The 24,786-nt window shown below is 36.9% G+C and overlaps 1 protein-coding gene across 2 annotated transcripts in view; it reads right to left on the bottom strand.

Annotated features, from left to right (window-relative positions):
• Positions 1-22,764, bottom strand: part of WDR17 (WD repeat domain 17) — a 66,740-nt gene extending 43,976 nt beyond the window's left edge. Inside the window, exons 1-7 of one of the 2 annotated variants that reach the window (XM_056114004.1) lie at positions 22,654-22,764; positions 17,837-17,965; positions 11,668-11,851; positions 7,421-7,651; positions 4,504-4,755; positions 2,044-2,166; positions 271-455 (exon numbers count right to left, since the gene is read on the bottom strand). In XM_056114004.1, the coding sequence (XP_055969979.1) occupies positions 271-455; positions 2,044-2,166; positions 4,504-4,755; positions 7,421-7,651; positions 11,668-11,851; positions 17,837-17,965; positions 22,654-22,719 (1,170 nt within the window). In that variant the 5' untranslated portion in view covers positions 22,720-22,764. Of the gene's footprint in view, positions 1-270; positions 456-2,043; positions 2,167-4,503; positions 4,756-7,420; positions 7,652-11,667; positions 11,852-15,425; positions 15,476-17,836; positions 17,966-22,653 lie in introns of those variants that run through there. The other variant, XM_056114005.1, reaches the window with a different exon arrangement.
• Between the last annotated feature and the right edge of the window lie 2,022 nt (positions 22,765-24,786).

Below are 24,786 nucleotides of genomic sequence, written 5' to 3'. Positions count from 1 at the left end.
GCACCCACAGGGAGGTTCTGGTAACCCCTTGCAACACAGCTTGAGCAACATCACATCCTCAGATCTTTGCATTGCACCTCAGATTGGTGGCGAATCACAGGGAAGGGCCTAGGATCTCCTGAGAACCAGCTGACCATCTGGGAGCAGACCCAATCCTGCCCTCAAGAAAACAAATATTCAACCAGTTTCACAGAGAAAAGCAAAAGAAAACATTCTGGGGTTACACTAAATAATATTATATATTAAAGAAAGAATTACCAGAAGACATACCAAGTCCCTAAGAAAATCCCACTTCTTGGCTCCTAAATCATAAAGTCCAACTCCACCATCCAAAAAACAGCAAACTGCATGGCCAGGGGGAAGGGAGAATGATTGGTTCTGAGTCAAAGTCGGAGGTGGAACTGCCTCACTTGTTGAAGATGTATAATGATTTTTGGTCGGACAGTGGAGAGAAACTAAAATGTAAACAGGGCATAAGTAAATACACATGAGTTTCCCATATGCTGGAATGAAACCTCAACCCTTAATTTATGAAGATGCAACTTTGTCTTGCAAGCAGTCGACCAGGGTTTGATCCCTGGCATCCCATATGGTCCCCCAAGCACCATGAGAAATAATTCCTGAGTGCAGAGCCAGGAGTAAACCCGAGCATCGATGGATGTAACCCTTCCCCCTACACCTAAATAAATAAATAAATAAATAAATAAATAAAAACTGTCATCTCGGAGAAAGAAGGAGAATACCTGCCATAGAGACAGGTTGGGCAGGAGGGGAGTGGTGGGAGGGAAACTGGGGGCGTTGGTGGTGGGAAATTTCACTGGTGGAGGGATGGGTGTTGGAATACTGTATGACTGAAACCAGATCATGAACAGTCTTGTAACTGAATCTCATGGTGATTTAATTAAAAAAAATTAGCTCAGAGGGGAAAAAAAAGGAATGATTCTTGATACCTGAGCAAAGTACAAGATGTAAGGTTTGCACACGGTCAACCTGGGTTAGATCCCCGGCATCCCATAAGGCTCCTCTAGGATTGATTCCTGAGTACAGAGTCAGGCATAACCCCTGAGCACCATCAGGTGTGACCCCCAAACAAAACAAAGAGAAGAATGATTTTCATTCTAAACCTTCTCAAAAATTCCAGACTTTTTGATGGCATAAGTATTCGTCATTGGGGCCAGAAAGACAAGACAGCAGGTGAGGTATTTGTCTGGCATGCAGCAACTGGGGTTCGATCCTTGGTACCCCCTGTGGTTCCCTGAGCACTGCCAGCAGTGATGGTTGAGCACAGAGCCAGGAGTAATCACTGAGCACAGCCAGTCTTTTGCTCAAACACCAAAAAACAGAATTAAGTAAAGTATATATTATTTTTTATTATTTATAGACACAATGAAGAGTAATATTTGAAACATATAAAAACTCAGGAAAATGTAGAACATCTACAATTTGTGTTCAAGCATGGTATATTTGCTTCAGTGCTTCTATTTTGAATATGAGGTTACTTATATTACTGACATTTGAATAACAGGTTATAATTTTGTTATAAATCATACAGAGTTAGAATGAGTAGGTGTAAGAAATAAACTGTCTAAAATTTCTATTTTTTAACAATATCATTGTTTCATTTTCCTATGCAGATACTTTGAGATTATCTATTATCCTTGAATGTCATACAAAATTAACCTAGGTTTTGGATATGTTCAATTATATAATGTGAGGTATTATATGGATCTCTGGTTGTCCTTAACATGATATTTTCAGAGGAAACTTTTTAGTTTGATTTCGATTGGGTGCCAAACGTGGTGGTGTTTGGGGATTACTCCTGGATCAGGGGTCACTCCGGGTGGTGCTTGGGGACCATATGTAGGGTGCCAGGGACTGCCAGGTTGGAATTAAGGCAAGTACCCTACCAGCTGTACTATTATTCCAGTCCCCAGAGGCAACTTAAAAATTTTTTCTTTTTAAATACACGTATCATGTGTATGTTTTAGTGAAATGCATAAAAGATACTATTTTAAAATAATAAATTTTGGTATTTTTACTTACATTTTTTCCTTGGGGGAGAACTGAGTACATGCAAGCAGTGAAATCCTGTTTTCTTTAATTTAAAATTGTCAATAGGTGTTGTTCTGGAAACATTCCAAATGCGCAAGACACCCACTTGAGAATCTAGTTAAATCAGGAAAAAATGTATAACAATATAATCAAAGGCATGTTTGAAATATCCAGTCTTTAAATAGGTTTCATTATTGTTTCAGTTTTTATTTTTTTTACTGAGGAGGGGGCACAGCTGGAAGTGCTCAGGGCTTACTTCTAGCTCTGTGCTCAGGGACCATCCACATTAGATCCTACGCTCAGGACTACATGGGATCAAAGTCGGGTTGGCTGCATGCAAGGCAAACACCCCATCTGCCCTTTTATCACTCTGTCCCCTGATCCAGTTTTTGGGATGTGAGATTGCTTTCTTAGCAGCTTTTCTCCCACAAAAATCATTAATAGATCACTAATACAATTTTGTCACAAGAAAATACTCTATAAGTGACACACTTATTAGAGGAAATGGCTTGCCACAGAAACTGTCCCAATATTAAATATTTCTTATTCTTCATAAATCCTCTTGCTCACTTGAAGGCAGATACTACGCAAAAGCCAATTATAAAGCCCCAAACCTTCAAAAAATACTTTTTAATAAACTACTTTAGAAAATACTCTTTGAGTGTCTCAAATGATTAACAAATAACCCATCAATTATACTCCATTACCTACAGAAATATAAACATTTGTCCACACTAAAATTTGTCCACAAATGTTCATAACAGCATGATTATCAAAAGAAAAAATGAGGAAACAAATTGCATTAAGTTTGCTGAAACTTCTGTCAGTGGATAAACAAAAGTTTGGCACATCTGTCTAATGTAATATTATGAAGCTGTTTAAAGCAACCATGTACTCAAACATAATCTGATATGAATGATCCTTAAAAAAAGTATGCCAACTCAAAGAAGCCAGTTACAAAAGGCCATATACTGAATGATTTCATTCACATGAAATGTACAGAACATTCATACAAACTAGGAGTATACAGAATTCATGTGTACACACAGAATATATGCTGAAAAAGAGGCATGGAGAGGATTAATAGAGTGACTGATAATGGGCAGAGGGTTAACTGACAAGGACATGGTGGAAAGTTCTGGAATTAGAGAATGGTGATGGTTGTGCAGCTTTAGGAATATAAAACCACTGAACAAAACATTTTTTAAGCAGTGAGTTCTATGTATCTCAACAAAAATAACAATTGGTATATTAAAAATTCCTAAGTCTATCACTAATCATATCCTATGAAATTAAAGGCAATCAAGGTACTATAACTTTTATAAAAAATCTTATTCATGTGTAATATAAAGAAGTAAAGGATTTCTTTTAAAAATGTTGACAGGACTATGACTTCTATTTTATACTAAGCAAATATGGGAAGTATTTGTCCAGTAGCTGAAAGTACTCTCCCTTAAGAACTCTCTAACATTAAGTAAATGGTCAAAGAGGCTACTTAATTTCTAATAGTTATTTAAAAGTTTTTCATATTCCCATTCTCTGTCACTTTTCATATTTTTGGCTTTGCTTATTCTTTCATGATTAGAAAACCATGAAGCTGCATCATTTCAATTTATGGTGATGAATTTTAATCTCATGTCCAGCCAACGAGTAAAATGTCCAGGCTGACTAGAGAGACATAATTACTGCCTGTAAAAATATCAGTGAGGTTAACAGAGCACACGTTCACCACAAACTTTTACTGGTTAGCCATTGTCATGGTTATCCTAACATCTCTGAAAGTGAACTGTCTCTGTCTTTTCCACATGTATGACACACAGACATGAACATAAGTGTAAACATGTTTGATGAGCTCCAATTTATTGCCAGAAACATGAAAATATGAGCCTTCCTTATATTTGTCATTATTTTAATGAAAAGAGAACTGTAGCACTGTAGCACTGTCCTCCCATTGTTCATCGATTTGCTTGAGCGGGCCCAGTAACATCTCCATTGTGAGACTTGTTGTTACTGTGTTTGGCATATCTTATATGTCAGGTATAGCTTTGCTCTGCAGGTGAGATACTCTCAGTAGCTTTCAGGCTCTCCAAGAGGGGCGAAGGAATCGAACCTAGTTCTGCTGGGCCGGAGGCTTGCAAGGCAAATGCCCTACTGCTGTGCTATCGCTCCAGCCCGAAAAGAGAACAACTGACATTTACTATAATAAAATATAATATTGGTGAGTTGCATGCATTTTACACAAGGAACCAGTAAAGAGGTTTCTGACACAGAGAATATATGCATGCGTAAGACTGGAAATATAGTACAGTGGGTAGGGTGCTAGCGTTGCAGATAGCTGACTGAGGTTTCATTCTTATCACATACAAGTCCCTAAGGCCTGATCCCTGAGCACAGTAGAAAACAAATGGGGAGGGGGAGGGGAAGAATCTTTAGCTAAGAGGGCGTACTTACCACCAGTTACAAACATCCCAGGGGCACTGTGAACCCAGGCCAAACATTGGACAGAAGCCGCTGCACTGGGGAAATTAAAGGTTGTTATGCAGTAAAGTGACTCTGAATCAAGGAGGCGAATTCCAAAGTGTAAATTAGCTACAAGAAGATAATCAGTGGATAATGGGTCCCATTCCAAGGCTGTAATTGGATCCTCTTCTTCGGTCCCTTCAAGTGACTCAGGTCTCAGGACATGTTTCTGGCTTTTGCTACCTATTAAAATATAAAGAAAATAAATTCTGGAGCTGGAGAAATCATAGAGCAGATAGGATACTTGCCCTTGCATGCAGCAAATTGGGGTTTTATCCCTGGTAACACACATGGTCCCCTGAGCCTTATCAAGAGTGATCCCTGAGCACAGAGCCAGGAGTAAGCCCTGAGTACCACAAAATGTTGCTTAAAAACAAAGAAGGAAGGAAGGAAGCAAGGAAGGGAGGGAGTGAGGGAGGGAGGGAGGGAGGGAGGAAGGAAGGAAGGAAGGAAGGAAGGAAGGAAGGAAGGAAGGAAGGAAGGAAGGAAGGAAGGAAGGAAAATGACCAAGTAAATTCTCAAAAACAGAGAAAAAATTAAAATTATATTAATTTTCTCCTCGCTGAACACTGATCTCTGATAGTATGGGGATTACAAACCTGGGATTTGTATGCAGAATTCATAACTGTATGTGAACACAAAGAAATTAAACTTTTTCCAAATAATAAATTATATGAAATTACTTTTGCTTTGCCAAGACAGTGCTACTACCCTAAATATTTTTGTTCCTCAAAAGCTATTAGAAAAGAGATAAATAAGACAGATAACAATGTCACCTAAAACCTTCACAGTGTTACAATAGTATAGAGATAGAGATGTGCTTACCAAAAGTAAAACAACCCATTATGACTCAAAGTGTTGACTTTGAGAGAAGAGGACATTTTGTTGGAGAAGTTGGTGTCAGAATATGGTATAAGCGAAACCCTATCCTTAACCATACTGCCAATCACAGTGCTTCAAATAAAAGAATAAAATCGATTTTGAAAGTATAGTCTTCAGAGTGGCCTGCTGACCCACACCCTAGTTCAGAACTTCTTGGTTCTGAAGTTCTGAGCTAGGCCACTTAACCGAGTCCTCCCTCCACCCAATGCACACATATAAATACACAAATATACGAAGAGAACCAGGAATAAACTGGTTTAAGTCATAAATATTAGGACATAAATTCTATATTGTTACACAGAGAAAGAACCATTTATGATGCTTATAAATTGAGAGAATAAGGAGGTCACTAGTCAGAAAAAGGGGCGGGGGAAGCACACAACAAAAACCTGGGCTTACTATATTAGTTTCAAAGTTTCCAACCCCAAATTTAAAATGGAATATCAGATTTTAAAGCAGGGTTTACTTGAGATACCAAAAATTAGCTTACTGTAAAACATATAAAGAAAAATCACATAGTCAGAGAGACCACTTAAAATGTTTCACCCATATTAATTTGCTAAAAATCCCGTGGAACTAATGAGATCAAGAAACTCAGGCTGGGTTCTTACTGGTTGAACTCTACCTTCACGAAGATGCTCAAGTTCTAACCCCTGGTCCATGAATGTGCCCCTTTTGGGAAAAGGGAATTTGCAGATGAATGGGATGACATGAGCCCACTAGGACCGAGCCTTCAGGATGATAAAGCAGTCTGTGTCCCATGCAGAAGATGGAATAATTATTTTCAAGGAAGCAAAAAGCAAACTCTGGTTCTCCCCATCCAACTCTAAAACAAAGAGAGGAAACTCGTCCACGTTTAAGTACTCACATCAAAAGAGAGGAAATGCAGAAAAGCAGAGAAGAGTGAAGAAGTATATCTACATCTACCTATCTGAGACACGGTTTAAAAGCAATGCTGTGAGGGTTGGGGTCGGGGGGAGGGCACTTGTGACATTCGGTCAATGAGGTGGAGGAAATCAATGCTTGGGTCCCAGGCGGGATACTCTCGGTAGCTTGCCAGGCTAATACAATAATAATCTCTACCAGGATTGATCCCTGAACACCACCAACTGTGGCTCCAAAATTAAAAATATTAAATGAAAATTTAAAAATAAATAAATAGGTCTTGTTTAAAATAAATAAATAGGTCTTGTTTAAAGTGCATTTAAGATAAAATGACCCTAATCAGATGGTTTATGTATATAAAGCCTTTTTACTAAACTCCTCTTGGGGAGCCCGGCAAGACACCGAGAATATCCCGCCTTCATGGCAGAACCTGGCAAGCTCCCCGTGGCGTATTCGATATGCCAAAAACAGTAACAACAAGTCTCACAATGGAGAGGTTACTGGTGGCTGCTCGAGCAAATTGATGAACAATGGGAGGACAGTGCTACAGACAGTGCTACTAAACATTAGAAAAAACATTTCCTAGGGATTTATTTGAATCTTCACATTTTTTACTGTTAATTTATATTTTTTCACCCAATTAGTTTGACATAAGCTTAATATAATGTATCTTGTGATATATACCACTGGAATATATGAAGACTACTGAAATTACTCCAAAATAATTTTCCCTCTTACTTGAAAAACTGTTTTCATGTCACAGCTATATATCCTCTGAAATTTAGATCATTTTCTTAGGAAATGTGCAGAAATTTTTGAAAAAATGACTTTGGAAAGTAAAATTATGGAACTGATATTTATGAACTCAACATATAATGTGCACAGGAACTCAAAAGTATAAAGCTTTATAAGTAAAAATTACCATAAAATACTTTTTTTTGCAAGCAGCAAAATGTTAGGTCATATTTGCTTAGCTATTATATTAAAATTTAGAAGTTCAACATGTCACTTTATACTTCCAAGGTAAGAGATTATATACATTCAGAAAAATAAAATGTCAAAGTTCTTATTGAATTCTTACCTGGTTGAAAAATTGATAGACTTCCATCAATATGTCCAAACACGACTTTCCCCTTTTTCTGAGGGTGCCATCTGAACATGCAGATGTCAGACAAGAAGCTATGAGCCTCCTTGTGCACAGACACACCGCTGTTTGGGCCTGAGATGGTCCAGATGAAGAGGGGGCCTCTGTGGGAAACGAAGGCCACAGCATCCTCTGCATTCCAGCACCAGCTAAGAGAGGCGGGCACCCCTGTAAGAAATTCCAAATAGATCCAGCAGAGAAGGCAGGTTAGGGGGCAGGAGGGCACCATGAAATATTATACCCAGTGTATCATTCAAAAACAATGAAAACACAAGGACATGTTGTTATTACAAAAGCACGTTCCCTTCAGACTCTGGAATTGGACTTAGAAGGTAACTCCAAAGACGGGAAACTTTCGTAGGGAATAACCATAATAAAATTAGGTACCGAGGTGAGGTTTAGAACTCCTCTTATGTTTCATATACTAGGACAAATTCATAGATACTTCTTTCAGTAAAATATATGCCAAAGCAATAAGTACACTCTTAGTATTTGTGCAAAAGATCTACGTTAGCTATTTTAGGTGTACAGATAGTATGGGATACAATTCCTGCTGCAAAGAACCTTAAATATAAAATGATGTGACAGGAATAAACACATAAACAGGTAAATGCTACTCTAGAGGTTCAGTAATAACAAAATTAGTGCTACAATCATGTCTTACTGTAGTTTAGATCCAAGTCTGTACCTGCTTCATAGAAACTAATCATGTCACCTGTTTAAAATTGTTGGTTCATCTATCAAATGCATATAACCAAAAATATGAAATAGAAGTAACCCAAAATAGCTGAACAGCTATTTCATATGAATGCTAACAGAAAATACAACAATATTTTTTAAATTCTTTTAAATTGTAACACCTAATACAAAAGAATCATTTCAAATTTGAAGCGCTGTGATCTAACGATAGGGTTACATGCATATAAACTACTCAAACCTCCTTTTCCACCATTGTCTTCCAGTCACATCTTTTTCCCCATCCCCCACCTGTCCCTGGTATGCTCAGTTCTGTAAAAGTTCATTTTTAATGCTCCCACTATTATCATGATCAAATCAATTACATATAAGATAGGAATATGATAAATCTGAACACCGCTGATTGATCATTTGAGAATCATCTGTGTTTATCAGATCACAGGGATTTAATGCTCCGAAATCTATTTTTAACAAGCTCCCAAATCTATTTTTAACAATTCTTTTAAAGCAAGATTTTGAATGGATCTGATGTGCAAAATATTTAGGAACATTAGACTCCTGTCTTGGGAACAAATTGGATGGACTTTTAGACCCTGAAGAATCTGTAGCATTGAGACATGTGGAATGAACAGCAATAGCATCCCAGGGTATGGGACATACAGAATAAAACGCTGTCCACTGACAGTAAGTTCTGTTTGCACCAACAGTTATCCATGGGGTAGGAGCTAAATAAGTATTTATTGAACAAACGAGTGAATACAGGGATATCTAGTTAAAATCAAAAGCAGTTTTAGAAAGATTTTGCCAATGAATGATGAGACACTTATGGATAAAATACTTGGAAGAAAGCTATATAGATGCTGGATCTCTAAGCACACATTTCAATAAAGGCAAAAAGGAGTGGGTAGGTAGCAGACAGAAAGATGCAATTATAACAGAAGACACTTCTACTGCTTATTTTATACAAGAACTTCTAGAGCATTCTACAAGTTCAGCTCATTTAATCCTCATTCTCACATCCTTTGAAAAAGTTACACATTACTTTTTCACTGCCAATAGTATTAATTTTCTAAAAGGATAACTATAGAACTTTTCAAGTTGATGACTTTGCATTAAAAAAAACCCTAATAGCAATATTAGGTTTTTAAATAGATTACTTTGACATTAGGAAAATAATAATGAAATAAAAAATCTAGTCAGGTTCAATTGCTGGTTGTGAAAGTTCAAATACTGACCTAAAAATATTTAGGGGCTGGAGAGATAGCAAAGGAATAAGATAAGGCTCTTGTCTTGTATACAGCTTGCACAGTCCCTCTGAGAAAAGAGCCAGTAGTCGTAAAGACAGCTGGGTGAGGTTCAGGATGCCACCTCATGCCCAATGTGGGCTAATGCACACTTCTATTTTGTGTAAACTGGATTCTAAAAGAACAAAATAGAGTCTAAGATTGTTTAAAATATAATCATTCAAAATAAAAATAACCCAAATTGCCCGTAATATTTTTTGCAAGTAAAATATCAAAACTTTTTATTTTCAAACTAAGATGATGTTTTGAAATGGTATTGGGAAATGATTGATGTCTGAATGTTTCTACTGTTGTTGCTTTGTTTTGGGGGCTACACCTGACAGTACTCAGAGATTACTTCTGATTCTGCACTTCGGGATCACTCCTTGGTGGTTCTCAGGGGACCATACACAGGTCGGGGATTGAACCTGGGGATTGAACCTGGGTCGGCCATGTGCAAAGCAATTGCTTTACCCACTGTCATAACTCTCTGCCTCTGAAGATTTTCAAGGAAGTAAAAGTTTGCAAAATGTATCAAAATTTATACCACAGTTATTATTTTTTTACAATAGGAGTCTAATGAGTCTTTTTAACTGTATATATATCAATTATATTGCATACAGTTGAAAAAAAAAATCTATTATGAATGGATGCGAAACAAATGGTGTTTGATGACAAATTAGCAGAGAAATTCTATACTGCATTAATATATTGTCTAAACTGTATTTTTCATTTTGAGAAAAAAATTTAATCCTGAAATTAATATCCTTGTCTAGATTCCATGAAAACAATTTCATAGTATAGCATCACCAGCTTACTTCGCATAAAGATGGGGAGAATTTAAAGTATTTATTGTGTTTTGTAAAATTAATCCCAAATATATATTTAAAATATAAAAATACATCAAAAACTGGTCAATATTTTAAAAAATGGAAAATCCTGTTAACCTTAGTAATTTAATTAGCAAAGGAATAGGTGAAAAGAAAACATAAGGAAATGGATGAGGCAATTATTTGCAATTTTTATATTACATAATTCTGTACCAAAAGTAATTCTCATTGATATTTTAAAAACCTTAAAGAAAAATTTTATATTAGTGGACTACTAGACTGTTAAAACATATTTTATTCAGAATTTGAACAAATTTAACTCACTGTCAAAACTGTGGGTCACTGGCCATTGCATGTGGAAATAATTATGTGCCTCATAGACATACTTGGGGATGAGGTTCATACTATTTTTAGCTTATAATTAATATTGCTCAAGAAATATTTTAACATTTTATAATATAATAGTTATGTTTTGTGTATATTTCAATATCGCTACATGATAAAATTTGAAAGACAAAGAAAAAGAAATATACCAAATATGTCTAACACAGCAAGAAGTTCTAAAAGTCATTGTCATTACTTTAGAATCAAGATTTGAAAACAATTACCTATGAACTATCAATTCTGTTGCTTTACATACTGAAAAGAGCATTAAGGAGAAATATTAAACAGTATCAAGTTAGTGGTTAGCATCTTTCAATTATAATCTAATCAGTTAAAATCATTATTTTTAGAGAAAAAGCTGAATATAGAAAATAAATATATAGTAGATTTAAAAATCCTAATTGATAATTGAGCTGATCTTGATGCTCAAAGAGACTGAATTTATGACTGCAGAGATAGTACAATGGGTAGGGAGCTTGCCTTGCACCTGGCAGACCTGGGTTCCATCTCTGGCACCCCGTTATGGTTTCCCCAACCCCACCAGAACGGATCCCTGAGTACAGAGCCAGGAGGAAGCCCTGAGCACTGCCAGGTATGGCCCCAAAACAACAAAAGAGAGAATTATTATAGCATTTAACACAAAGAAATGATTATTTAATTTCATCTTCATTATAGGGCAAGATGCTAGATAGTGTGATGGTACTCAAATTCACTAACACCTTTGTGTGGAGTGAAACTCTCTACCTTACCTAAGTAAAAACTGAAGGTTAAATTACAGGGTAAATGAACCTCCAGAGAAAAAGGGATTATAGGAGGGAGAAAGGAAGAGAAGGAGGGAGGATCAGAACAATGGGAAGGAGGGAGGGAGGAAGAAGAGTTGGGAAAGAGGGAGGGAAGATGAGAAGGAGGAAGAAAGAACTCATACTAAGACCAGAAATTACTGAAATAAAAGTATGTGTTTAAAAAAAGCACATCCCCGTCATAAATATACCTTTTGTGTTGTCCAGTTTAGCAATGACCTTTTGTTCTGCAACATTCCAAATGATCACTAAATTATCGGTACTGCCACTTGCAAACAGATCAGGGTTATGTGGGCACCAAGAGAGAGCTGTGATTGTTTTTTTATGTTCAGACATAATTGCGTGAAGTTTGAATTCATTATAACGGTGATCCAACTAAAAAAATATATAAATGAAACGTTTCAGTACTTCTTTCTTAGATAATACATTCCCCACAGCAGAAACACTGCTTTTTAAAAACTATATTCATGGAAATTATGACACCTAATAACAAGATACAAACACATTTCAAGCCCTGCTTTACTTTCCGGTGTAGTTAAATTAGCTGTAAAAAAGACAGTTTCAAAAATTAAGAAGTAATTTAAACATAAAAATTAGAATAAATGGATATTTAAATACATATAATAATGAATTTTATCCATATTTTCTGTAACTATAAAAGTAAGGTAAAGGCCCTCCCATTGATCGTCGATTTGCTCGAGCGGGCCCAGTAACGTCTCCATTGGAGACTTTGTTGTTACTGTGTTTGGCATATGAAATACTCTCGGTAGCTTGCCGGGCTCTCCGAGAGGGGCGGAGGAATCGAACTCGGGTCGGCTATGTTGGCCGCTTGTAAGGCGAACGCCCTACCGCTATGCTATCACTCTATTTAAATTCAGAGTTTTGATTGGTTTCAATTTTCCATTTATATTTGAATAAAAACTTAATTAATAGTAGTTTAAAAATTATTTGTTATAGTATTAGGATGTTTAAGGGTCTAGACCAGTGATATCATCAGACCAACCTTATTCTGCTTTGGGGATGGGCAATACTGTGTTATTAAACTTAATAAGAAAAAAGAAAGGTAAAGGTAAAGGCCCTCCCGTTGATCGTCGATTTGCTCGAGCGGGCCCAGTAACGTCTCCATTGGAGACCTTGTTGTTACTGTGTCTGGCATATCGAATACTCTCGGTAGCTTGCCGGGCTCTCCGAGAGGGGTGGAGGAATCGAACTCGGGTCAGCTTTGTTGGCCGCTTGTAAGGTGAACGCCCTACCCGCTGTGCTATCGCTCCAGAAAAAAGAAATAATACATAAATTTTCCTTTTATAAATGTATCATTACCTAGTTAATTAATTTTACTATTTAATTTGTTTTTGATTCTATGCTATTTTGTTGTATCTTTACCTTTACTACAGAATGAACATTTCATATGTTATTAAAAACTTTTTCAAATCATGGCATCTCTTTGTACTAATATTTTTTTAACTATACTTATAGTAAAGTCCTAAAGGTACTAACAAACCCTTCAGAGACCTAGATCATGAACCACAACTATCTTGCCAGTCCTAGCCAGTACCCTACATTCTTTCTCTTCACTCTGATCTTCTTCACTTACTAATACAGCAAAATCATTTGAGCTTTAAAGATTACGCTTACTGTTCCCTTAACCTTAAATGTTCTCTGCCTCCTGATTGCTCGGAGTTATTCTTTTCCTCCTTAGGTCTCAGGTGAAAAATCCCATGTATCAAGGTTTTTTAAAAAGTATTCTTCCATTTTTCCTTTATTTATTTTTTTAAATTGAGATACCCCTGGTTTAAAGAAAGTAAACATTTAAAAACATTTAATAGAAGGGTGCTGGTAAATCTATTCCAGAATACTCCCTAGAACCCAACCCATGATTCATATTTTCTGTTTTTTTTTTAATTTGTTTTGGGTGTCACTCAGCATGGCTCAGGGCTTACTCCTGACTCTGTGCCCAGGGATCTCTCCTGGTGAGGTTTGGGAGAGTCTCTGGGGATGTGAGATAGTGATTGAACCTGGGTCAATGTGCAAGACAAGAGTCTTATGGGCTGGCCTCAGTGTCTCTCCAGCCCCATGAGGATTGGTTTTGACATTCTTGCAGAACACATCTCTTCTAGAAACATTCATTGGTGAATTTGCTTATTCGTTTATTTCTTAACTCCTTTTTCTTTTTTTTTTTTAATTTTATTGAATCACCATGAGATAGTTACAAACTTTCATGTATGGGATACAATCACACAATGATCAAACACCCATCCTTCCACCAGTGCACATTCCGCACCACCAATATCCTCGATATACCCCCCCTTTCCCACTTTTCCTCTGCCTCCATGGCAGACATGATTCCCCATAATCTCTCTCTACTTCTGGGCATTATGGTTTGCAATACAGACCCTGAGAGGGTATCATGTTTGGTCCTTTATCTACTTACTGCATACATCTCCCATCCCTACTGATTTCTCCAGCCATCTTTTTCTTAGTGATCCCTTCTCTATTCCAGCTGCCTTCTCCCCTTTGCTCCTGAGGCAGGCTTCCAGCTATGGAGCAAGCCTAACTCATTCTTACAGCCCAGTCCTTACAAAGTAAATGAGTCTTGTGAGAATTTTTGCCTGACTTGTTGATAGTTGCATTTCTAATGCTTCTAATGCTGGGCTTGGCTAATAGAAGACATTCAGTTAATACTGAAAAAATATTATTATGCTATTGCTTAACATTAAGCACTTTATTTTTCTATCATGAATAATACTGCAATAAATATCTCTTTTATAACAGTTCATTCTAATGATCTGATTATTTCCTAGGGCTTTCTCTTTCATATTTTCATCTTCCTAAACAATAGATGAAAATATCATTAAAGAAATTTGGCATCAATGGAATTTTAATCTAAAATAGATTTGGGGGCCTGAACTAAGGACGTCTCTACTCTGGTTTGCTGGCCAGCTTGACTGGACCCCCCGGAGCACAGTGTTTTATGAGACATAACTCTGGAGACAGTGCTGCAACTATAATTTTAAGTGGCCCGTTTAAATATTTAACTATATCTTTAAAAATACGGTATTAGGTTTTAAATTATTTAGTGATTTTAGTTACCTAGTACAGATACTGAGAATATATTTAATTCGCCTAATAGAGAAAATACCATATAAGTCAAAAATTCATATGAGTCGATGATAAAAATCAGCACTAAGTTGTTGTAGTAGATATCAATGTTTTTCACTAGCACTGTAGAACTGTCCTCCCGTTGTTCATCGATTTGCTTGAGCGGGCACCAGTAATGCCTCAAAACAAATTGTGAGACTTGTTGTTACTGTTTTTGGCATATCGAATACATCACAGGCAGCTTGCCAGGCTTTGCTATGAGGGAAAGATGCTCTCAGTAGCTACTTTCAGAGTACACAGTAAAAATTATATAGTTACTATAATTCACTGATTTAAAGAAAATTTCCAATATCATTCACAAGAATCATTTAGTAGTTCATAAAAATTGGATAACATATCAGATCATTATAAGACTATCAGATTTTGTACATTAATACAAGGCATTATTTATTAAACACACTTTGAAAATATTTTATTTTCTATTTATGCAGCATCAACTTCACAGTACTTTATATTGTCAGATTTAAAACAATACTTTGTAATTTGAATTAAATTGATAACAAGGCCACCGTTCATGATGACATTTTCCATTTGTGTACTATGATGTAAGGTATAAACATAATCTGAAGTGAACTGTCAATTGAGTTCATTTCTACTAACTTTTAAATCAGAGTAACTTTTACCCTGCTGCAATCTGAAATGACATGCAAACTCAAATGATAGGTTGCACATACTGCTAATTTTAGCTTGATCTTCCTGAATATTCAATTTATTAAAAGTCATCATAAAGCCTGACACATGCAATTAGGAAAAAAATAACCATGTTCTGCCTTTATCCACTGTTTCTTACCTTCCTCACTCCTTAGAGGAATAGTTTGCCTTGCCTGATAAGTTCCTCTTCTTTAGGAGAGAAGAAAAGACAAGAAGATAGAGACTTAAGACTAAGGGAGATATTATGCAGAAGTTTGGGAGTACATGCAGAGTGAAAAACGGGGGTAAACAGGAAGCAAAGGAACAGAAAGATCGCTGCTGTGTTAATGGGGGCACAGAAAGTGAAAAATCATGTCACATGAAAATCACGATTTGACTGCTGCATATTTCCACAATCTTATTTTTGTTTGCTTGTGTTTATTTTTTTACCATGCCGGCAGTGCTCAAGGGTGATTTCTGACTCTGGACTCGATGCCTAACCCCTGACATTGCTCAGGGCACTATCTGCTGTCCAGGAATCCAACCAGGGTGGTTTGCATGCCAGGCAAGCACCTCACTTCCCGTGCTATCTTTCCAGTCTATCCACAATCCTGAGGTGTGTACTACATAACATCCTACTCTTTTATAAAAAGTTACTGGTAGCTTTAGTTATTAAAATTATCGTCTTTAAAAATTTCAATGAACATTGAACCACTGGTGATTAAAAGTATAAAGTGGTATTTTTTAACTTTAAATTGAAATTATTTAGTCTGTCTTTCTTTCTTTCTTTCTTTCTTTCTTTCTTTCTTTCTTTCTTTTTTGGGTCACACTGGGAAGCTCTGTGAGTATTACTACCACTATACTCAGAAAACTATATTCTGTGTCAGGGATCAAACCTGGGTTGACTGCATGGAAGGTAAACACCTTACCTACCATAGTTTCTTTCTCTCTCTCTCTCTCTCTCTCTCTCTCTCTCTCTCTCTCTCTCTCTCTCTCTCTCTCTCTGTCTCACCGAATCAATTGGTGTTTCAAAACCAAAAAAAAATTCAAGAAATATTTGAACATTAATATTCGTATATTTGAGATTCAAGAAATTCAAGCAATATTCAAATATTAGTAAATGTCTACTAAGTGTCAGTGAGTAGGAACTTGAGAATTACGAGATGAGGAAGGCTGATGTTGGGTACGGGGGAAATGCAGAGAACTTAAAGCTGTGTGGTCCCTTCACTGAAAAGCAAGAGTGGACTAGAAAAAGTTGCTATGTATCTTAGCTGAGATTTCATCACTGAGAAAATAAGCTCTTGACAGTCAATGCAAACTCACTGGGACATCAGTGTAAGTAAAGCAAGAGAGACTTTGAGTGTGGGAAAATGCTGTTTCCTTGGCATGCTTGGTGGACAGGGTGGATGGACATAGACAGGGAGATGGTCACCTATAAACTTGCAGTCAGAAGTCTGGGTGTGCACTTAGGGAATGCAGAGCAACTGAATGCTGAGAATTTAAGAGCTGGGGGCCAGGATTAGGGGCATCTGACTCTGGCTTGCTGACCAGCACGGTTGGCCCCTAGGGTGTAACTCCAGGGGCCTGTGAGCACTGTGGAGTGTGGTTTTGGTCCTGTTGGTCCCCAACACTACTGGGACAAGTCTTCTGCAACCTCAGGTCCCATATCATGAGCAGTGGCACCTGAAGCCTAAGCACTGCTTAGGAGGTTCTCCGGGGAAATTTGGATTGACACTGCAGATTTCAAAGAAGGAAAGTTAGGGACTGTAAACAGAGAAGACAATGAGAAGACTCGGGTTAAAATATTTCTCACATTTGTGGTTTAGATGAATGACTAGTGACCTGGAAGGATTGACATTATTGACTTAGGGAACTTGAAGGATTGACATTATTAATAATAATAATAATAATAATAATAATAATAATAATTTTAATAAAATGATCTTTAAACCCCCACTGACTTCCACTGAGAAGACATCTTTTTTTTTGGGATCAAATTTTATTGAGCAAGGCTTTGAAACAAATGCATTCATTTAGTTATATGGGAGTAAAGTTGAAAAGAATCTTAAAAGCACCTGCTCACTGTTGATAAAATAAATTCTTGAAGCGATCCTTTTATGGGAAGAGGTACACTGATGACAGAGTCAAGAGTTCAAAAATAAGTTAGTAGGATGGAGTCCGTTTCGAAGAACTTCATGTGTCAAGCCAAAATAAGGTACATAGCAGCAGACTGAAGACATCATTCTTGACCAAACTTAAGCATTGGGCTTTTCATGTGACAGGTAGCAGGGAATTAAAGAGAAGTCTAAAACATTCCATCTTCCTGATGACATTAAAAATCCCAAACAATCAGTGTGATTTAGGGGCTGGAGTTCTTGTATAGGGAGTAGAACGCTTGCCTTGCACACTGCAGACCAGGGTTCGATCCCTGGTGTCCTACATGGTTCTCTGGGCCCCTCCAGAAGTGATCCTTGGGTGCAGAGTCAGGTGTCAGCCCTGTTGGACCACACTGAGTGTGGCCCCAAATATCCCCAAATTAATAATAAATAAAAGCGAATCAGCATGAGTTACCTGATAGATATAGATGGCCAAGGTAGCACAATAGGCGAACCTGTCTCCATGGGCAGCACAGACATCTTTGTTCCAGGGCTGACACCCGGCAGGCAGCAGGCCCACTTGTCTGACCTGCGACATGTTCGCCTTGCAAAACAAAACGAGAGACACATCAGTCACTTCCATCACTCAGTTAAACTTCCTCTTTATTCTCCACACCATTCGGCCCTGAAATTGTGTTTTACTGGTTTTATTCATCTCAACTCATAGTTTCAGAAACCTGGAGTTGAACCCTTCCAACTCTACACAGCAAGGCAGGGACATTCAAGGAGGGAATGTCAAGTGACAAGCGACATTGGGCTAAAGGTAAGGAAGGCACTAAGCAGTGGCGGGAACTGAAAATGTAGCTGCTTTTTGAGGGCTTTAGTATCATGCTAGAAGGACAAACGGCACTGCCACGTTTATGGAACCTCGCAGAGAAAAGTAAATATCCACATTACAATTCACATGTTCGGGTTTTCAACACTGGTAAGATATTCAGGGTAGAAGAGCTGAATTGAAAATCTGTGGAGACAACAGGACAGGGGCGAGAGGATGAGAGTAATGACAGGACTGGGGCATAAAATGTCATCACTTTTACATTGATGCTTAACCTACACAATGCAGGTGTATTCAAACTAAGTTTGAATACACCACCAGCTCGGTTCGCTGACAGCAGCTGGGTATTATTGAACATCTGAATGAAACCTGTTTATGTGACACGAGAGTTGCTGAGCAATGCAGACGGTGATGTGAGTGGACCAGGCTGTCTGAGATCTCAGAGGCCTGAATGAGCAAAAACGTGTGAGCCAGAGTAAGGCATTGACTTTAGATGTCGCTTTTCTTCTAGCAAAATGATTATTTCTTAAATGAGATAACTGATTTACATGCATTAGGGCCTAAGGTGGATCCCTAGTAACTCTTGGGCCCTAAGCACCAACATGTGTTGTACGCTTTCAGAGAAGTTTTAGGTTCACAACAAAACCGACTGGAAATTAGGATTCCCACATACGACCCGGTCCTAATACACACAACCACTGTAACTACTTAACAGTTCCCACCAGAGAGGACAGTCATTATGGTGATGAAACTGCATTGACATATCATTACCCAAAATCCAGAGATATATATCTCTTGCGGTCTATTGTTAGTGTTATACATTCTTGATAAATGTAATATGAACATGTGTCCACTAATGAATATTCACAGCCCTAAAAATCTGTACACTGTATGAGTGAAATCATAGTGAAATCTTTCTTCATCTGGCATATTTCACTTAGCTTATCTTTGAGATTCACACAGTGCTATTGTAAATGTCAGTACTTCGTAATGTTTGTAGCCTAACAGTATCTCACTGTGTACATAGTTCACATCTTCTTCATCCAGCTATCTCTTAATAGACATCAAGGTTCTTTCTAGATCATCACTATGGAAAATAATGCTGCTGAAAGATGGAAGTGTAATATTTCTTAAAACTAGGCTAATTCTTCCAGTCTACTCAATTTTTTTAAATAAAGTTTTTTGTGATTTTCTATGTATATCATGATATCGATTTGCTCGAGCGGGCCCAGTAACATCTCCATTGGAGACTTTGTTGTTACTGTGTCTACTACTCTCGGTAGCTTGCTGGGCTCTCCAAGAGGGGCGGAGGAATCGAACTCGGGTAGGCCATGTTGGCCGCTTGTAAGGCGAACGCCCTACCCACTGTGCTATCGCTCCAGCCAGCAGTGATCACTGAGCACAGAGCCAGGATTAACTCTGATTACTGTAAGGTGTGGCCCATAAGCTAAAAAAAAGTAAAGTAAAGGCCCTCCCGTTGATCATCGATTTGCTCGAGCGGGCCCAGTAACGTCTCCATTGGAGACTTTGTTGTTACTGTGTCTGGCATATCAAATACTCTCGGTAGCTTGCTGGGCTCTCCGAGAGGGGCGGAGGAATCGAACTTGGGTCGGCCATGTTGGCTGCGTGCAAGGCAGACACCCTACCCGCTGTGCTATTGCTCCAGCCAGCAGTGATCACTGAGCACAGAGCCAGGATTAACTCTGATTACTGTAAGGTGTGGCCCATAAGCTAAAGAGGAAAAAAAAGAGTTTTTTAGAAGAATTTGTACACAGAAAACTAGAAGATGATGTTGAAAATAATAGAATAGATAAGAAAAGGATTTAAAGAGTGTCATGATATCATTTACAAGTGGAGGTAATTTTACTTTTAGACACTCTTTAAATCCTTTTCTTATCTATTCTATTATTTTCAACATCATCTTCTAGTTTTCTGTGTACAAATTCTTCTAAAAAACTCTTTTTTTTTCTCTTTAGTTTATGGGCCACACCTTACAGTAATCAGAGTTAATCCTGGCTCTGTGCTCAGTAATCACTGCTGGCTGGGTTCACATAGCATATGTCTTGCCAGGGATTGAACCTAGGTTAGCTACATGCAAGGTACATGCATTACCCATTTTGCTATCTCTCTGACCCCTCAAATGTCTCACTCTTGGATAAATTCAAGACATTTAATTCCTCTTGGTATGATTCTAAATAAAATTGTTTACTAATAACTATTTTGTATAAAAATATGACAAATTTATGTGTCAATTTTGTATCCTACAATGTTACTGCATTATTTCTAATAGTTTTTTTTTTAAGTTCTTTGTGATTTTCTATTTGTTTCATGATATCATTTACAAATAGAGGTGATTTTACTTTTAACATTCTGTATATCCTTATCTTATCTAATTACTCTTACTGGGACTTTCAACTCTATACTTAGTATAGCAAGGATGAACACATATGCTTATCTTGTCCCTGAATCTCAAAGAGAAGAATTTAGGGTTTTTCTTTTTTTTTTTTTTTGCCATTGAGAATGATGTTGATTAAGTGTTTGTCATATGTAGCCTTAATTATGTTGGTAAAACAAGATAAATAAAAGTAGTTACTCGTAATATGTTACAGATCTAGTAATTCATATAAAAACCCTTTAATAAATTCCCTTTTATAGCAGCATTAAAGAACAGATTGCAGTTATGGTAAAGGTAAATATTTCCCCAGAAAAGCACCTTAACTTTTATACTATCTTTCTGACCCAATAAAAATATATTGAATACTTAAAATCTACAGGAGCTGCTCCAAAATCTTTTCAAAGAAGCATATTTGTTTTATGTTTGTTTGTTTCCTGTACTAGGCATTAATGTCAAATATTCACACTCAAAGAAATGAGCTTTTACTACTGAGCACACTCCTGATGCCAGAACTCCTCTTTATGAAAATTAGATCATCATCCTTGTCCATTCTTGTAGAGAAATACATGAATTATATTTAAATAGGAGATTTCAGTTTCAACATTAAAATACACATACTGTGTTTAAAGTAAACACATAATACAAGCAAGATGGTAAAATTATATCTCTTGAGTATGTGTATGTGTGTGTCTGAAGTGGTCTCAGATTAAACTATTATTTGTATTAGTATTTACTATTTATCATTTATTATTATTTGCTATTATTAAACAATAAGCTATTTCATCAATTATGGATGATAATGGAATTTAGAATGGAAAACTACTTCCAAATATTAAACCATTTATAAGAATGCTTTAGTATTCACAATATGATAATCATTTTCCAGTTTCTATTTTTACTGGCTACAGAGATAATTACCAGTTTGTTTCACAGATTAAGAAAAATAAAACCTGAAAAAAAAGTTCAAGATTTTAAATTGCTAAGAATTGCAATCAAATCAGTAATTAAAAGCAAGTAAAATACCAAGAAAGTGTCTTTGATATGATTAGCATTGGGGCCTAGAAAAGAGAAAGAAAATTTAGTACAGCTGGAGCAATAGCACAGTGGGTAGGGCATTTGCCATGCACGTGGCCAACCGGGGTTTGACTCCTCCACCCCTCTTGGAGAGCCCGGCAAGCTACATAGCAAAGCCTGCATAGCAAAGCCTGGCAAGCTACCTGTGACGTATTTGATATGCCAAAAACAGTAACAAGAAGTCTCACAATTTGTTGTGAGATGTTACTGGTGCCCACTTGAGCAAATCGATGAACAAGGGGAGGACAGTGCTACAGTGCTATAGTGCTACTATATATCTTAAGTAACATATATTGTTGATCTATCATGGAGAACAATTCAGTGGAACTGCATAAAGATATTCCAGATCTTTTGTTCTATTCATTAATGAAAAGAAAAATCCATATAGTACCTTCATTGAAATAACTATATCTTCCATTAAAAGGGTGAAAATAATGAAAGCCTCATTATTATTAGCTTAATTCATCTTGATAAGAAGCTATTGCAATATATCAGCATATGTTTTTAAAACACTATGAAAAAGTTACCATAGTAACAATGCAAATGATTTGAAACATAATCGATTGCCTAAAAATTTATCAAGTGAAATTCCCCTTTTCTTCAGACTCTTTTACATTTTAAAAAAATATTATAATACACAGTATTATTATACACATACTCTATTTCATTAAATAATTTCTTTAATATAAACTTCTTTCTTGAATTATAGCCATTTCCATAAATTAATCTGATTAGAAAGAATTCTATTTCATATTTAAAACATAAAGACAAGCTGAAAACACTAAAAATAAAACAAAAATATGATTTTCTTCAATTTAATTGTAGTTGCCCTTACACAGTATATTATCACCTTTGTTTTACTTTTAGTTACCTTATTTACCCTCAAAAGTTTGCAATTAAAAAATCTACAAAACAAATGACAAGAAATATAGCTACATGAGAAGAAAAAATAGCAAAAAATAATAATTACAACAGAAATAAATCTTACTCTTTGTAGTCCTTCATACCAATCATCTTGCTCAAACCAATTTGAAATGTAAGTCATCCAAGCCATAGAATGTTCCTACTTTACTCAAGGCAATTGGAAACGGCATCAGAATAAGCAGCACCTAAAGTAACAACAATGTGTTTCAACCAAACAGCTTTATCAAAACTGCCTTGTGAAATAGTTTAGTATAAGCAGCTACAAGTGCACAAACATTTTAACTAAAACATGTTTTAATGATTCATAAATAATATTATCACAGTAATATGAAATCAGAAAAGGAAAACCTACACCCAACTAAAAAAATAATATATTGTTGTAGAGTATACCAAGAATGCTATAGCACATATCTTGTGAAGCGTTCAGTTTTTGTTGGTGCATTTTTTGTCGAAATGATGAATGTAATCAATGTAGAGAAGAATTAAGTAGAAATCATCTGCCTCACAGGCATTTGGAGGGGTGGGAGGGGGGGTACATTCTATGGATGATGGGATATTGGAAAGTAAAAAGAACAAAGACTGGGCTAAAAGTAAGATCAAGAGAGAGAGTCTCCAGTATGACTTTGAATCTGATCCATGGAGTGCAACAAAATTAACCTTGAGCCAAGTAGAGGTGAAAGGCCAGAAGACTGTCATAAAAGGAACAATCTTCCGATTTTTCTCTCTCCCACACCAAGAAACTTTCTTCCCATGCAACCATTCTGTACCACAACTCTTCAAATAAACCCCTCACCATTTGAAAAAAAAAAAAGAAGAAAAAAGAAAAGTGTTTTTGCAATGTCAGAAAAGTTTGTATTAGCATCCAAACACACAAGTAACCTGTGGTTTGATGTGGGCCCTAAGTTTCATAGTCTTCCACGCAGCTGTAACTTTGCATGACCTCATCACAGTTTACATCCCTGCCTCTTGCTCGGGACTTACCATATCCATAAAACCTTGCTTTGTTTATGAAGAAATGCTGGGAATAGAAGAAGCCAGAGAGCTCCAATCCTTGGTTGTAAGACTTGGCAAATCGGGTAGAAAAAACCCACAGCTGTACTTGGGTGCATGACATAAACGTATTTTTTTGTATTTCTGAGTTTTTGGAGTAGTTAGTAACAAGAAAGTTTTGTGACAATAGCTGACACATGACACTGAGTCATATTTTGGGTCAGCATTCATATGGGTTTGCTAGTTTTGATAGGGTCAACTCCTTGAGGTGCTTGGGATCAAACTCGGGGTCTAGCAAGTGAGGCTTGTTCTGCTCTGCCAACTTAGCCACAACCCAGCCAGAAGGCAGCATTCTGGTCCAGGAAGCTATGCATAGTTCATGGAGATCCGTTCAGCAAATCAAACTTTTCTTACATTACAAAATGGAGGGGTATGTGTGTGTGTGTGTGTGTGTGTGTGTGTGTGTGTGTGTGTGTGTGTGTAGTTAATGTATGAAATAAGCACAATTGTTAAGGTTTACAATGTTATGACTATAAATCCATGTCCTATAAGTAGAAGTATTACATGATTTTTAAAAACTAAATTTAAAAAGGTATTTATTTAATTAAAAAATCCTTTTCAGTCTCTAACAATCACTGAAAAAGTTAGAAGGAGCCAAGAATATAGCTCAGTAACCATCTTTGTTTATTTGTTTCTTGGCAAACTCCCACAGCTCTGAGCTCTGAGCTCTGAGATCACTCCTAGCAGTGCTCAAGATAACATATGCAGTGCCAGGGATCAAACCCAGGTCCTACCATATGACCCACTGTAATATCTCTCCAGCCCAAGAATAACTGCCTTGTACGAGTGATCGATCCCTGGCACCACTAGAAAAATTAAAAGTCAATATGAGCTTTCCAGAAGGAAAAAATATACCAGTAAGCACATCTGTGTGATTCGTTCATACATGTGACATTTTTTTCTATTCTCTTACCCCTCTCCCTTGGTTAAAATAATTCTTTAAATTCCTTTTGTTGGGAAAGGCAGGAATACCTAAGGGGATAGAGCAATCAAAAGCAAATCAGAGAGGGTTCTGATCAACGAGAGCAAATCGTCAAAGGTAGCCGTCAACATCCTAATAAACATGAGGAATAAAGATTAAGACACAGAACAGGCATTTCCTGGCCTAGAATTAAAGTATTAAAAGGCAGGGTAGGATGGGGTTGGG

This window comes from Sorex fumeus, unplaced genomic scaffold, assembly GCF_029834395.1.
Source record: "Sorex fumeus unplaced genomic scaffold, SorFum_2.1 ptg000024l, whole genome shotgun sequence".
Classification (NCBI taxonomy): domain Eukaryota; kingdom Metazoa; phylum Chordata; class Mammalia; order Eulipotyphla; family Soricidae; genus Sorex; species Sorex fumeus.
The sequence above is the reverse complement of the archived record's forward strand: the minus strand, read 5'-3'. Positions and strand labels throughout refer to the sequence as shown.